This window comes from Mercenaria mercenaria, chromosome 11 (assembly GCF_021730395.1).
Source record: "Mercenaria mercenaria strain notata chromosome 11, MADL_Memer_1, whole genome shotgun sequence".
Classification (NCBI taxonomy): Eukaryota; Metazoa; Mollusca; class Bivalvia; order Venerida; family Veneridae; genus Mercenaria; species Mercenaria mercenaria.
The window spans coordinates 55,715,909-55,732,517 of NC_069371.1; the positions used below are offsets into that span (position 1 = coordinate 55,715,909).

The window sequence follows — 16,609 nt, forward strand, 5'->3', positions numbered from 1 at the left end:
AGGTTCGACACCTCTGGTATGGATTGAAACAGTACTAGTTTATCAGTGCTTCTGTTTCATTGTTATACCATATTTGTCGGCCTCTTGCACATCAGTATCTGTTTATACTTGACAATTACACGGGCGGATCCAGTTCCTCGGCATGGGATTTGGAGTGATGCCAATTTATCAACTGGAAAACCGGAACAGGAAGTGTGCAGCAGAAGTAAACAAACATGGAAGTAAACAAGGAATCGAAATCTTCCAGGCCCAGGAGGCCGAATTTCAGTCAGCAAGACTGTATACTTCTTGCTAATATTATGGGGGAGCCCCATGAGACTCTTGCCCCTTTGACCTACCACCAGGTAGATAAACACCGGTTTACTAGTGGTAAGTAAGGTTTCTTATGAAGAGTTGGGAGCCATAGTAAAGGTAGAGGTAAGCTTTTTGTAAAGTTGCACTTATTCAACCTTTATATAATAGAGCAGCATCTACCTCTTGCTGAACTAAGTTACACACGAGTACTGACCTGTGCTGATTTTTAGAAACAGTCCCTATCAGGCCTGGGTCCAGAAGGAAGACGCGAGGCGCATTTGGAGTGGTATGTACAGGAAGGGTTAGTAATGTCACGGAGTTAAATTTTTGGAATACAGGTATTAAATGGTCTCCTCTGGAGCATTTACTCGGTACTTTAACTTACCTCAATCATTTTAGATGGATCTGGAGGCTCTCCCCTTGAAAGTTTACAGGTATACAGCATTACACTTACAGCCAATACAGGTATGAAATGGTAACTCCCTTTTAGAAAGGGGGATATGGGGCTCTCCCCCTGGAAAATTTTGAATTGTATAGGTATGTTATGGTGGTCTTTGGTGTATTCCTGGGTCTAAAGATTGATAGAATATTAGTCCTTTGCCAAAATATTTGGGTAATTTAGTATAGATAACTTCTCATTCAACTGAGAAGGGAGGTCACAACAAGCCCCCCACCCCCCTACACACCTGCCCTATGATGGTAATACAAGAAATTAGTTTAAAAAGTAAAACTAAAAGTTTGTGTGGATGACATTTATCCGTCCTTTTAAGTAGGAAGCATTTTAGCGGTCATATGAAACTTAGGCTGATGCATGACAAATCGATGTTTATGGTTTGTTTAAGGTTCAATCATCAAAACAGTCGAGTGTGCTTCAACTCTTAGCCTGATATGTCTTGATAAAAAAAATCCGAACAAACTTAAATTTTAACCAAGAGAGACTGTGCAAACGTACATGTACAGGATAACAGTTGTACATCAGTGTAGATTATAACAACACTTTCTGATGATTCGGTATTTTTTAAAACAGTTCCTGTCAGAAATGGCAATATACTGACGATTCAACAAAATTTAATTTCAGTATGTGAATTTAGAGGATGACACACCTTTTGAACAATCATTTGTTCAATTGCAATGGCACTTTAAACACGCACAGAATACACAAATTATTGGATTTTTACATAAAGTAACGAAGATTAATGTCACTTGAAAACTGAAAATGATTTCGGATAGTTGATATGAAGTCTGTTGTAATACCGTGTCATAATTGCCAGAATTAACTTGGTAAGTTTTATTATTTTGATCAACCCATATGACTTTGAATATATGATAATGAGCCTCAATACTTTCAGTCTGCAAAGAAATATCATTTATAATTTACTATTGTAACAGACTAAAAATACTTCAGGCCTGACGAGGAATCAAACCTGGTACCCTACTACATACATCCCTCCAGGAGTTTGAACCTCTGTGGGATGTTCCAAGGTATTCATTAATATCTACCCACTAGCGGATCTGGGGGGTGCGCATCCGGCACACGTCCCCGTAAAATAGCGGGAGCATAGGTAATTTGTGTTATGTTCTGGGTAAAATAAGTGCAAAATATACATTTTTCTCGCTCACTGCGCGCACGCATACATAATTTGTCTTTTGTTTTGATTGAGGAATATAAAATAAACATTTTTTTCTCACTCGCTATGCTCGCATTGCTAATTGTCTCCCACCACATAGTGGTGTGGGAGACATTGATTTACTCCAGTCTGTCTGTGTGTGTGTGTGTCTGTCTGTGTGTGTGTCTGTCTGTCACAAAGCTTGTCTGCACTCTAACTTGAACATTTCTCATCTGATTTTCACCAAACTTAAACAAAATGTGTTTGACCATAAGACCTCGGCCAAGTTCGATAACTAGCCAAATCGGTCCAGGTGTATTGGAGTTATGGCCCTTGAATTACCAAAAATCAGCCTTTTTAATCTTGTCCGCATTCTAAGTCGAACATTTCTCATCCGATCTTCACCAAACTTGAACAAAATGTGTTTGACCAAGAGACCTCGGCCAAATTTGATAACTAGCTAAATCGGTCTAGGCATTTTGGAGTTACGGCCCTTGAATTATCAAAAAATCGGCCTTTTTACTCGTCTGCTCTCTCAGTCGAACATTTCTCATCCAATCTTCACCAAACTTGAATAAAATGTATTTGGCCATAAGACTTTGGCCAAGTTCGATAACTAGCCAAATCCGCCCATGCACTTTTGATTTATGGCCCTTGAATTACTGATTGGATCCACTCGTCCAGACCACCTAATTGGATCTACTCGTCTAAACCATCAAGAGAAACTAGACATTTTTGATAGGGGCAGTTGTGGGAGACATGCGCTTTTCTCAAAAGCATCTCTAGTTTATCTTTTGTTCTGGGTGAAAAATATGTATTTTTAGTCGCTCGCAACGCTCGAATTCCTTATTTTATCTTCTGATATGGGTGAAAAATATAAACTATGCATCTTTTCTCTATCGCAAGTGTAATTTTTCTATTGTTTTTTGGTGAAAAAATATGCTTTTTTCTTGCTCGCACATTTAAAATCTGACAAAGTTTGCATGTGCTCCATTAAAGTTCTTTACAATTTTTATGTTAAATAACCCTCCCCATAAAAATGCTCAGAAATTGAGCTAAGAAATTCCAAGATAGGCTACTTACGCAAGAATAAGACTGACAATGCATGAAACGTGACTACAATTAGCATGTTATTTGGGTTTATTTTGTCACAAAACCTGTCCTTTGTCAGTACCAAATAAAGTACCTCAGAACGCCCAGAATGCACCAAATGGATCCATTGTTTTCAAAATTTTCAGGTGGGGGGGGGGGGGTGCATGACCCGGACCCCCCTACTTCCTCTACTTTACAAATATTTTACGCCCCTCTAACACAAAATCCTGTATCCGCCTGTGCTACCCGTAAGTTATTCATGTTGGATGCCAATGTAACAGGCTAAAAATACTTCAGCTTTGACCAGTAATTGAACCCGAGACCTCTCACAACTATGGCAGACACTGTCACATCACTATAAAAGCTATCTCAATAGCAAAGAAATGTACCCGTAAACAATACTACACAATATGAATTAAAGCAGTTCCATTTACACCTAAACTGTTGAAATAATATACCGGTACTCAAATAATACCCATGCTAGAGTAAATAAATATGGTAAATTTCCACTACTTTTGATTATATTCTGACTTTCAAAACAAACCCAAATTATACAGATGAACTTGTGCGAAACTCTTTATTTTGTCCAAGAATTGTGAGAGTTCTTCTAATCGTCCATAGTGATATGTCACGATTGTTGACGCCATCAAATATGGGTTAAAAAAATATGCACAAGTTCATATCTTAATAACACTGCCACATACTGGGCTTCATACTAACAATAAAGTAGATCTATTGAATTTCTTGCATATGTTACCACTTGCAATTGCGTAAGCAATAGAAGGAACAAGCCCAATTTGTTTATAACATCCTTTTATTCACATTTGATTATTCTAAAATTTATAATTTTATGTAACAATGTTATAACATAAATCTAGTGGTTTCCCCTTCAACTGTCAGGGGTGTAACTGTTTCAAGTAATCACATTTTATAACCCGTCTGAGTTATTGCTTATACTTTTATAACTCTTGTTTCAGTTATCATAAATTATTACAAAGCCCTCCTGTGCCAATTCCTAATTTTGAATGAGAGTAATGCAATTATTTTCTGATTTCATGAACTCTTTACCTTTCCAGGTATGCAGTAAAAAATTTTAAGCAAGGCTTATAACAGTTTACGCAAATGTTTTAAAGCTATAAAACTCTTAACATCCCATTTATTATGCTTTTCAGGTCATGATCAGACTAAAAGAGAATTTGATTAACCACAGTTTGCTACTAATTTCAGGTTAACGGTCACTTTGTTAGAACAGCAAAAAGACTTTTTTTTAATAACTTACCTGAGTTAACTATATTTTATAACTAATACAGGTTATAAAATGCTTGATAAAGTAACTGAAATAGATTACATAACTTAAAACAGTTACACCCCTGACTGTTCAATATGTACTTATAATAAATTATTAACAGTAACACTGTTTTTTTCATACCACTTTCAAATATAAACATTATTTAAAGTGACATTAACATACAATATATATTTATACCATAATCATTATTATTAATGAGTTACAATAACTATAATAAATGGATCAATAAATTTATTGTTGTAATTGATTATGTTGTCATCTGGTAAATAGAGGATATTACATGAGTGTCTTTTCATATTGAATTTATTAAATGAGTTGAATAAAATGATAAAATGCGAGGCTCTGCTGAGCATTTTATCAATTTTATTCAACAAGTTTAATACATTCAATGCGGAAAGTAACAAATAAAATATTCTTTTTATCACATGTTAGCCTTTTCTGTTGAAACATAAAAAATTCTACCTTCTTTTACTATATAAACAAGTTGACTTGACCAACCTCAATGTTTTATTACACTAGTGTACAATCATTTTTATTTAATGGTTTTATTACATTCCGGAGACCCTAAACATTTGATAAATTACTTTTCTGAACATTGTCATTACATCCACCTTGCCAGTGAATTATTCTTGCAAATTACAGGAATTACAAGTTCAGTAAAGAAAGACTCATGGAGGACGATTACTGAGAAGTATAATGCGTCTGCTACTATGTCCCGAGACACTGTCACTCTACAGAAGAAGTGGGACAATTTAATTGCCAAGCATCGTTCTATCTGGAGTGACTACAAAAGGGAGCTCACATTGACAGGTTATTTAAACAAACTGATGTATCAAACAGTTTTCTTATAAACCAGGGTTGGCAAAATGCCAGCATTTAAGATTATTTGATTATTATGTGGTATGTACTGGTAATTACTGGAATTTAATAAGTTAAATATACAGAGGGCCTAAAACTGTTCCTTACCCCATTACCAATATTAGATAAAATTGTATTTTAATATTAATGGTGTCAGTGGATATATCAACATGTCAATGAGTATATTTAATAGTTTGTTATTTTGAAATAAGCCACTCTTTGATCATCAATACATATTTGGTTAAATTGCTTTAGGCCACAGTTTCACTATTGTGCAAACACCATGTTGAGATAGTACCTAATTATTTTCAAATAATAGGTATGAGTAGAAAAGATTTGAAAGAATCCATTGTACATTCAACAGTACTCTGGGATTACTACAAAATGATCCATTACACTCTCCATTAAAAATTGGGCATTCTGATAACGTGCATAGGCTTGCTGTAACAGAATGAGAGTTTTTTAAAGTCTTGACTGGGACTCGAACATAGAACCTCTCACATCTAATGCAGGCACTTTACCACTGTGCTAGAACATTAGTTGCTAAAGGTAGGCAGTGTATGTGCACCCCTGTTCTTACCTGACTACATTACATGAACTGGAAAAATTTGTGAGACTAACATCATATTCAGTTTAATCTATTGTTATTTATTATATAGGAGGTGGTCAATGTGCAGCCAAATATGACTTAGTTACAGAGTCAGTAATGGATGTAATTGGGACAGACACTGCCGCAGTAGTTGGCATTGGAGAAGCTGGTCTGGATACTACTTTTAATTTATTGAAAAGGTAACATAATCTGTTATTTTGGCTTCTTAGAACTTTTTCCAAATATTAAAGATACTGGTAATCAATTTCTGTGCTTCATTTATGCATAGATACAAGAAAGAAGAAAATTTTTAAATAATAATGAGAGCTATTCTATCAAATATTATGTGAGTCGTGCCATGAGAAAACCAACATAGTTGGTTTGCGATAAGCAATGATCTAGACCAGCCTGCGCATCCGCGCAGTCTGGTCAGGATCCACGCTGTTTGCTTTCAAGGCCTACTGCCATTAGAGAAACTGTTAGCAAACAGCATGGATCCTGACCAGACTGCGCGGATGGTTTTCTCATGGCACGGCTCATGTTGTTCTGGCAGACTGTTTTATTAATAATGTCTAGCATGTAAGGTTATTTCAAGGTACTGAACTGAAACTTAACACATGGCTCCTTTGTAATAAAGAATGCTAAAATAACTAAGTTAGATAACTTTTGGTTCAATGTTATACAATTTATGTTCTTCTTCTCAATCTTTCTCTCAAGAACAATTCTTTATAACGGATGTACAATTCATGCAATGTGCTCCTTTCATCAGGCATACAGCCGTAACAAAAAGGTTAAAAAATTTGCAAGCATTCAAATGAAGCTATGAAGTTAGAAATTACAAAAATGTTTGCCTAAAATTTTGTTGAAAGTTTACATGAAACTTACTGTATCTTAATAAAACTTCACATAATGCATCTTTATAATCAGGTTCACTGAGATAAAAACATATTAATTGCATATAACTTTTGCCTTCATTAACATTATAGGCATAAAAAATTTAAGTGATTTTTTTATCAATTCACACCTCAGTAACAGCTTAATACAGGCCTAATTATAGTAAAGGAACCACCATGGGAGCCATCTGGACTAGTCGAATAATGGCTGCCAGGAATCTGAACACTAATTTTTCACCTGGCATGGCCAGGGAGGTCTAAATTAAAGCTTGTTTCTGTTTAAATTTCATTTTGGGTCTATTTTTGACATTTTGGTAGAAAAAAATTGGAGAGGAGGTTGCATTTTGATGAAGTGAAACTCATTTTAGTATGAGTGGTATTTTCAGGTCACAGCAGTGTGATATTGTTGTGATTTTACAGTAATCAAATGTGACAAGAGAAATATCTCCTAGAAAATTCATAACCCCTACTTTTGTCATTAATTGATGTCAGTTTTATCATAACTCTGTAAAATGAAGTAAGCATTTGTTATATAAAATGGGTCTAGCTATGTTTGGTACTCATTAAAATTCCCTATTTATGCTATTGTGACCTATTATAATGGATTAAAGCTTCAAACTTTTCTGCTAAATCATTAAACATACTGAAAGAACAAAATTATGTATTTTTTGTGTTTAGTTTTAATATTTGTATGTCTGAACTGATAGACAGATCTAAATGTTACAGTGATGTCTTAAACTAAACTTTCAGTGTATGGTTAATTTGGTCAACATGGAATGCATGCACTTTGCACTTGGTGTAAATATCACAGTATTTATCGGTATTATGTTAAACTACCTGTTTATTCTTTGTATTTTTAGCTCGACTATTCGAAGAATAAGTAGAGCTATCCTACTTGCCACTGCGTCCGTGTCGGCGTCACATCTCGGTTAAGTTTTTCATCCGACATCTCTTGTTTATTATATTTGGAAAAATAGCACTATGTTCACTGCCTGTCTATGTTTTCAGTCAGACAGTACAGGCCACTCAACCATTGCCCATTACATGCACAGACAAGTCAAACAACAGGTACATGTTATCTTATTTACTGAGGGACTTTCATTAAAAAAATTGAAGTCTTAACAATGATCTATTCAGCAACAAATCACTAAATGAGATACATTATTTCTTAAATATATGTATAATTTTAACTTTGTGTAATTTTTTTCCAGTCCCACATTCTTCAGTGAAATGGATACAGCTCAATCTATGACAGACAAAGAATATGCTGGGTATAGTAAAATTTAAATATTTGGTCTGTGAAACACAACTGGCATAAAAGAGGACATTTCTTGTACACTATGGATAGAGAAGTGAATGTTTGAAAAATCTATAATGAAGCACAACAGCAGTGTAAAATAAATTTGTAAATATATATGGATTCTTAATGTAGTCACTGCTGGCTGCTCAGGTACTCGATGGTGGCAATTAAAGCTAATTACATTTGTGTTGCTTCATTGTTTAGATTTATCAATTGATTTTAAAAGAAGAATTGCTTTCATTAAGAATGTGTTATGAATTAAGTCATGATGAAAATAACGAATATACAACAAGTCACAGTTAATTCACAGCATTATAGATTAATTGCTTTCCATACATGCCTTTCAGGAAGAGGTGCACCTGCACCTGTCATTCTGAAATTCAGAGACTGAAAATAAAAAAACTGAAGCTACAGATAAAACTAATGGAGGTTCAGCTTAAACAGCATGAAGAGGAATAAGAAATATGCCTGCATCCTCTTGGACATTTATCAATTGTACCCCCCGACAACAAAGTTGTAAGGGGGGTATACTGGTTTCAGGTTGTCTGTCTGTCTGTCTGTCTGTCCGTCTGTCTGTCTGTCTGTCCGTAGACGCAATCTTGTGCGCACCATCTCTCCTTATCCCCTTGACACAATTTAATGAAACTTCACACAAGTGATCAGTACCAACAGTAGTTGTGCATGGGGCATGTTAGGTTCTTTTAGAAAAAAAATTTGCAGAGTTATGGGACTTTGTTTTTTTGTTACTGTACTATATACATAGACACAATCTTGTGCACACCATCTCTCCTCATCCCCTTGACACAGTTTAATGAAACTTCACACAAGTGATCAGTACCAACAGTAGTTGTGCATGGGGCATGTTAGGTTATTTTATAAAGAAAAATTGCGGAGTTATGGGACTTTGTTTCTTGTTAACATACTATGTACATACAGTCTGCATATGCAATCTTGTGTGTGCCTAATCTACCAAACCCTTGCACACAATTTAATGAAACTTCACACAAGTGATCAGTACCAACCCTAGTTGGGCATGGTGCATGTTACATTCTTTTAGATAAATATTCTGCATAGTTATGGGACTTTGTTTTTTGTTACTATACTGTATACATACAGTCTATATACATACAGTCCACATAATTATGCAATCTTGTGTGCGTCAAATTGCAATGTACTGTGTCAGTGCATGCGGGGGGTATATTCATCACCTTTAGTGATAGCTCTAGTTAAATTTGCTTATGGTCAACGTCAAATCTTTATTACTTAAGAAATAATATATCACATCCAGTGATTTGTCGTTGAATAAATCATTGTTTGGAGTTCAGATGCGAAGGAATTATATCACGACGGCGCAGCCCGAGTGATACAATAATACGCATCTGAACGACAAACAATGATTTACTTATCAAATAATCAAGGCCTTCGAGTGGTTTATCATCTGATTTACAACGGTTCAGAGTTCAGATGCGTAGGAATTGAACCACGAGGGCGTTAGCCCGAGTGGTTAAATACTGAAGCAACTGAACAATGAACCGTGGTAAATTAGACGATAAATAGCAAGAAGGCCTTGATTGTTTTCATTCTGACATGCTCATTGACATGTATCTTCTATTGTAATAAATATTATGCTGGATTACATTTTTCCAATGAGTAATGTATCAGACGTCATGTGTCAATTTGACGTCATAATGCTCTCTTACCGGTCCGCGCGTCAACCGTTGTTTATCGCAGAATATACAGAGCTTGATTTCCTTCTTTGTTTAACTGGAAATCAAACCGAGTCATGTAATCAAGATTCTAACATGGCTCGAATTGATTTCCAGTTAAATAAAGAAGAAAATCAAACGCAATATATCCTGCGATATAAACAACGGTTGACGCACGGACCAGTAAGAGAGCATCATGACGTAAATTTTGACGTCATGTAGCCGCCTGACATCCGATACATTACTCCTCGCGTAAATGAATTCCAGCATAATATTTATTGAAATATATTAACGTGCATGTCAGAATGAAAACAATCAAGACCTTCTTGCGATTTATCGTCTAATTTACCACGGTTCATCGTTCAGATGCTTCAGTATTTAACCACTCGGGCTTACGCCCTCGTGGTTCAATTCCTATGCATCTGAACTCTGAACCGTGGTAAATTAGACATAAACAACACGAAGGCCTTGATTATTTGTTACGCAAATCACTAAATGAGATATATTATTTCGATTCTAACACATTACCAAGGATTTTAAGTATATCCTTGACGACATTCATTAAATATTTGCCCGTTTTCAATCAGTTTCTTTTCCAGCGCGCCGCTAGGCTGTTTGATGCCATGACGTAATAATTGTGACGTCAGAAGAGTGATTTGTTGTATAATAATTCACTGTTTTCTGCCTTCTTTGTTTAATATGAAAATGAATCGGATCGTGTTAGAATTTAGTATATTATCATTTTTATGTAATGGCTTTATTACACTCATGACATCAAACATGTGATAAAATTACTAAGCATAAATTTTCTCTATAATGAGTTGATGTGTAATAGGCAGGACACAAACCCCTGGCTCCAAGGTCAATGTAATCTTCAATGATAGAACACCCATGTTGTCTGATTTGTTCATTTTTATACATTGGTATATTTTCAAATAACTTTGCATAAATATTCACCTTTTCAAGACATTGTATCATGTGCAGAGGTCAAGGTCACAGGCATCAAAGTTAACATTCTCTGTATGCCCATTTTATATGAATGAATAAAATACATGTTTCTTTATATCAGTTTTCAACTATTTTAAAAACAAAATTATGTTTAAAGTAAGAAGATTGGTATAGATAATTGTAAAAAGCTATTAACAAACGAGAATGCAAACCCAGGCATAAGTTCTAAGTAAATAGCATATATTTATAGGTAAATGCAAAATTACTATGGTTGCAACACATTAAGTTGATATGTACCGCAGCACTGCAACAGCAGTAGAAATAACTTTGTATGGTGTGTAATTGAAAACAAGTCATTTAAGTACCATACCAGTGTCATGCATTTTGTTTGTTAATTAATTAGCTCCCTTTAATATGACAAAACATTTAGATATATTTTCATTTATTTTTCCCTATCAAATTAAAACTAAAATTGCCGTATCTTTTACTATTCGAAAGCGTTCACCAATTATATATTTCCAGACATTTTCAAATTCGTATTGTCTTTACGAATCATAAGATATATAGTTATGACCTAGTATACTTTGTTATTATGTAGCATTTTTACTTAAAATATGTAGTACTGTCATGCAATATGTTGGGTTTTATTTTGGAATATTTCCCTATGTGGGGACATTGGTAACTCTTTTTACAAATTCTTATATTAAGTAACATTTCCATAATATTACTCTTATCATTGTGTTCACAAAAAAGAAAAAAGTCATTACTTGATAATTAAGCATAAAACAGGAAGTGCTGGACAATATAAATTCATGTTTGCACTGTTTGCAACATTTGTAGGAAGTATTATGTTTAATATACTACTATATACATACACTATTGTATAAAATATAAACTATTTATTTAGTGCAAGATAAATTGAGATTGAATATTTTCAAACAATTTTAACTAATAGAAACATTTAAATAACATCACAACTAATGTCTGACAACCAGTTTGAAACTGACGATTTCATTTAAACATACAAGAATATGACAACACTTACAAATTTCGTGGTGAAAACACTTGTTACCTTTTCCCATAATATCTCATATTTCACAGGCATACAAAAACAAGTTTATGATTAATCAAAAATATGTATTTGCTATGTAATCCCGGTATCTAAGTCCTTCCTGTGGTCCGTTGTAACCATTTTGGTTGATATTGACCTGATTTCCATCTGGTACTATATCCAGCAAAGGAATATTCCTGGCTTTGCAGATGTTATGCAGTACCCCACAAGAAATTATCACCCTGAAATGGTAAAAGGTAACACATGTTTATAAAGAGGCAAATCACATTTGAGCAACATTTTATGGCATTTAACAGTTTTCATATATGTTTGTAATTTTGTAATTACCTCCCTTTAACATAAACTGATTTAAACTGTGGACTATCTATTTAAATTCATTAAAATATGATTTTAACAGTTGAATTAGTAATAGTTAGTTATTGGATTTTCCAACTACCATATGCATTTTTTTATAAAAAGTGTGAACTGCTTTCAAGCTATTCTGGTTCCTCAACATAGATGGATAAAGGGAGGTTATAGTAATTGTATTATCATAAATTTCAAATAAATTTTGGTAAAAATACATACTTGTCAGTGGAAGTTTTTGACAAACTTAATACAACATTGTTTACATTCATTGGGCAAAATATATTTTTAAAATTTATACTTCTACCTATATAATACTATCTTTACTGGAAAACCAAATGTTAGAAAAACTTCCAGTGAAAAAGTAAAAACTGTATCTATGAAACTTTGTACACTTGTTTATTACCATTAGATTCATATGCAGGTCAGCTACCATAAGTGTCTCGTGCATTTTTTTAGAACAATGTCAGAATTTTTTTTTTTTTAACTATGGCTACCATTAAAACAAACACTGTTTTGAAAGTTATTGTTTCATTTTCTGTGTCAATTGCTGTCTTCACTTGGTAAAATGTCATGACTCTTGATATGTATTTTTGAAAAAGTCAAATATCACTGTTACTATCTAAGATCTTGACTTGAAAATTAACATGGTTATAAACTGTAAAAGTTTACACACAGAAAAACAATTCCCATAATTCTACTTTGAATTCTGAAAGAGTTATGCCCCTTTTTAACTATATATTTTTTTATTAAAGTTTTTGATAAAGTCAAAATCTAAGTTACTATCAAAGTATGCACTGGGAGAAACAATTCCAATAACTCTGGTTTGAATTCTGACATGTTAGGCTTTTTTACTTTGAATTTTTTAGATTGATTTAAAAAGTTTTTACTGGCACAGCTCTATTTCAGAGTCAAGCACTTATGAAAGGTGAGCGAGCTGTCTTGTGGGCATCTCTTGCTAGCTCGACTATTCGAGTAATAGGGGAACTATCCTACTTGCCCCGGCGTTAGCGTTAGCGTCAGACAAATGTTAAAGTTTGCGTACCACCCCAAATATTTTCAAAGTCCATTGAGATATTGCTTTTTTGCATAATTGTTAACCATCATGACCTCAGTATGTAAAAAGGAGGAGGCAACTCTATCAAGCATTTTGACTGAATTATGGCCCTTTTTTGACCCAGAATAATGGTAAAATTTGCGTACCACCACAAATATTTTCAAAGTCCATTGAGATATTGCTTTGATATTTTGCATACTTGTTTACCATCATGATCCCAGTCTGTAAAAAGGAGGAGACAACTCTTTTGACTGAATTATGGCCCATTTTCGACTTAAAATATGATTATTGTAATGTTAAAGTTTTACTCATAGCTTATATTATACTACCAAGCACTGAGAATAGTTGAGTGCGCTGTCCACTGACAGCTCTTGTTTTTATAATATGAACTATATCTTTGATGCATGATACATTTTTATGTCATCAATTAATAAGAGTAAAATGGACAAAAGCCATAACTCTATTTTAACATTTGGCTAGCACTTGCAGAAAACCAATGTCAAACACAGCCTAAGCTATTGTTATAAACTGACACTGAAAATAAGCAGATGTCACATATTGCAAAAGCTCTAACCAAATGCATTTGTTCCTATTTAACTTTATGACTCACTTGCATGCTTTAACAGGCTCTAGTGTAATTTCGCCATGTAACACTCCCCATCGCCTCTTCAGCTGACCTATGCCTCGTTCTACTACAGTCCTTGTTTGCTTGTGAGCTCTAAAATTTATTAATGTAAAATTCTTGTTATTATAAAACTATTTATCCATTGCAATGTTCCGCCAATATATAAGCTTTTGTTTCATTAACCACTCTTGAATTTGGTTTGAAAAATCACACACCTGTTAGCTACACTATTATAAGAATATGGAGGGCTATATTGCTCACCCCGTTGTCAGCTTCGATTAAAGTTTATATGAAATGTTAATATCTCTTATACCATTACAGATATTTATTTCAAACTTGGAATGCTTGTTAATTATAGCAGTATCTACATATAGGCAGGAGTACAGAACTCTGTCAAGTATTTTGGCTGAATTAAGGCTTTGTTTGGACTGAATACCTTGGTAATTGGTACTAATTTTGTACAAATGATCCGTGTTTATAGAAACTATTTGACAAGGAAGGGGCTTTAGTACTTTGAACACTGTTTATTACTACAGGAGCCTCCATGGCCAAGTGGCCTAATGTTGCTGACTTCAAATCACTTGCTCCTCACCGGTGTGGGTTCGAACCTCACTGAGGGCATTAAAGTCATCATGTGAGGAAGCCACCCAGCTGGCTTACGGAAGTTTGGTGGTTCTACCAAAGTGCCCATGGACATTGGTTCAGATGTTGTGCAAGTCCATGTTTCCTTGTCGAAAAATGGTATTTTCAGCACATTTTTTTTCTCTCCAAATTTTCTGTTCTGTATAGAAATGAACATTTTTCAACTTAATAGATTAAGTAAAATTCATTTTCAATTCAAGGTATTATGTACTTGTGAAACTATTTGTATATTATTCAAAATAATATAATGTAGAACGTTATATATTACGACTTTACTCCATGAGAAGATAATGTATTACTGATTTCACTATTAAGCAATATAACTTACTTATTGTAATCAGTCTGTGACCCTGCCTGTGGGTGCAAGTAGGGTGTTAACAGCCACCGCTTGCAAGGGTAGCCGCTGTCCCCTATTAGATAGTTATGTCCAGCAACTGGTAGATGTCCTCCTTCCATGAGGACCCACAGGCCACTCTCCCTCAATATCCGGCTATCGTGCGTAGCTCCAGGCCATCTGGCCGCAATGTCTAAAATGCGGTACTCCGCATCAAAGACAACCTATATAGCAAATTAGAAAATATCTTAATAAAAAGAAATATAATTATTACATGTTTGAATTTGCTTTTTACAAAACTTTGACATTGACATTGTTTCAACTTACTTAGTTGTTCTTAATGTTGACTTAGTATAAATTGGTTGTTGAATAGAAAGAATAAAATGTTAAAACGGTGTTTGATTATAAATAATACAACATGGCAAAATATTAAAAATGAATGCCATTTTAGATATGTTTTATCTTTCTTTACATGTACAGAGTTTCCATTCAATATCGTGGGGAATACATTTTATGATTTTGCTAAGAATAGCTACTTATACGGTATGACTTTGTGAATTACATAATTTTAACATAAATTTATGTGAACTCTACCTGTTGGTTCAGGTTAGGCTTTTAATTACAAAATTACAAAAAAGAGTGATTCATGAATATTAAAGATTTCACAGTATAGGTAGCTGTCTCTTAGTTTTATCTGTGACATTGTCATTATACTACTAGAGGAATAAGTGATACACTTTTCTGAAACGATTACAAACCTGTGTGTTGATAGAATGATACCCCATCCTATTAACAAAAGATGGCTCCTCATTTCTTGGGGCCTTTATTTGGACATGTGTCCCATCAATAACTCCCAGTATGTTCGGAAAGTTGGCGATTCCGTAAAACTCTTCTTTGGTCCTTTTGATCTTGTCTGGTGTTGAAGGGAACTTGATATATTGTTGACTAAATTCAGGAGTACTCATAGCATCAGTGACCTGTGCAATCACTCTTGATACCGTAGGCTGGGAAACATCATGCAAGTCACCATAATTTAACTGAGTGGATCCAGTGGCCAGGTACCGCAGCGTTATAAGTATCTTGTACAAAGATGAAAGACTCCTGCTGCGATCTGTTCTTGGACTAAGCACATTACTCAGTCTATTGTCCAAAAACTGTAAACCACCTCTGTCCAGCCTGTATCTCTCCATCAGCTCCATATTAGTTAATTCATCTAAGAAGTCTCTCCTCACTGCCATTCTGTGAAACATAAAAGTTCACATGTGGGTATCATAATATATCAACTGCAGTGTAAATCAAACGGCATATGGCTTTTTGAAGCCAAGACCAGTGTTAAAGATATAATATATCTCGTACAGTGATTTGTCATTTAAACAAGAGGGTCATGATGGCCCTATATTGCTCACCTGAGTATACTTCTTTGCTTAAAACAGATTTCTTAGCTAAAGCTTTAAAAACAAGGAAATTAGGAGAGTGGGTCAAGGTAAAGATTTAAGATTACTTTTGAAACCTGTAAAAAATATTAAAGGTGTTCCAAATATGCTGTAGCTTTGAAAACAAGAAAATAGGTTAGTAGTTCACATTGACCATCACTGAAAGTCTGTTTAAATATCGGCATGCTAAAATATAAATGTCATCTAAACTTCAAAGCTGTATCTTAAAAACAAGAAAGTAGGTCTGTAGGTCACATTCAAGGTTGCTGAAAACCAGTTTTAAAATCGGTGGGCAAAACTGTACATGTCATCCAAATTTCAAGACTTTATCTTAACAAGAGACAGCCAATGATAAACTATTTGAATTATTGTCTCAGAAGCAGAAATGTTATTCTAAATGTTAAGATATCTAGAGAGTTACAATCCTGTATATGCATTAGTTTTGGAGATAGTAACTTGTGAGCAAAACTTCAAATAATACATAATTTGACTACAATGCATGTCA

The 16,609-nt window shown here is 34.3% G+C and overlaps 2 protein-coding genes across 2 annotated transcripts; one reads left to right on the top strand and one right to left on the bottom strand.

The window, feature by feature from the left end:
* The first annotated feature begins 221 nt into the window (after positions 1 to 221).
* Positions 222 to 9,618, top strand: LOC123560196 (uncharacterized). The gene is made up of 6 exons (XM_053517484.1): positions 222 to 369; positions 4,945 to 5,112; positions 5,820 to 5,949; positions 7,651 to 7,710; positions 7,854 to 7,913; positions 8,290 to 9,618. The coding sequence occupies exons 1-6, from the start codon at positions 300 to 302 to the stop codon at positions 8,399 to 8,401; spliced, it is 600 nt and encodes a 199-aa protein (XP_053373459.1). The 5' UTR covers positions 222 to 299; the 3' UTR covers positions 8,402 to 9,618.
* A 2,010-nt stretch (positions 9,619 to 11,628) lies between these two features.
* Positions 11,629 to 15,964, bottom strand: LOC123538272 (putative nuclease HARBI1). Its single transcript, XM_053517485.1, has 4 exons — positions 15,430 to 15,964; positions 14,666 to 14,895; positions 13,681 to 13,788; positions 11,629 to 11,889 (listed from the first exon to the last, which is right to left on the bottom strand). The coding sequence occupies exons 1-4, from the start codon at positions 15,919 to 15,921 to the stop codon at positions 11,724 to 11,726; spliced, it is 996 nt and encodes a 331-aa protein (XP_053373460.1). The 5' UTR covers positions 15,922 to 15,964; the 3' UTR covers positions 11,629 to 11,723.
* Between the last annotated feature and the right edge of the window lie 645 nt (positions 15,965 to 16,609).

What these genes read in the sequence shown, in the direction of transcription:
- LOC123560196 (XM_053517484.1), top strand. Translation starts at nt 300, where the DNA reads ATGGGGGAGCCCCATGAGACTCTTGCCCCTTTGACCTACCACCAGGTA. An exon ending in ACTTTTAATTTATTGAAAAG is followed by an intron (nt 5,950 to 7,650) that starts GTAACATAATCT and finishes CTATGTTTTCAG; the next exon opens with TCAGACAGTACAGGCCACTC. An exon ending in ACAGACAAGTCAAACAACAG is followed by an intron (nt 7,711 to 7,853) that starts GTACATGTTATC and finishes ATTTTTTTCCAG; the next exon opens with TCCCACATTCTTCAGTGAAA.
- LOC123538272 (XM_053517485.1), bottom strand. Translation starts at nt 15,921, where the DNA reads ATGTTTCACAGAATGGCAGTGAGGAGAGACTTCTTAGATGAATTAACT. An exon ending in ATCATTCTATCAACACACAG is followed by an intron (nt 14,896 to 15,429) that starts GTTTGTAATCGT and finishes TTTGCTATATAG; the next exon opens with GTTGTCTTTGATGCGGAGTA. An exon ending in TCACAGACTGATTACAATAA is followed by an intron (nt 13,789 to 14,665) that starts GTAAGTTATATT and finishes AATAAATTTTAG; the next exon opens with AGCTCACAAGCAAACAAGGA.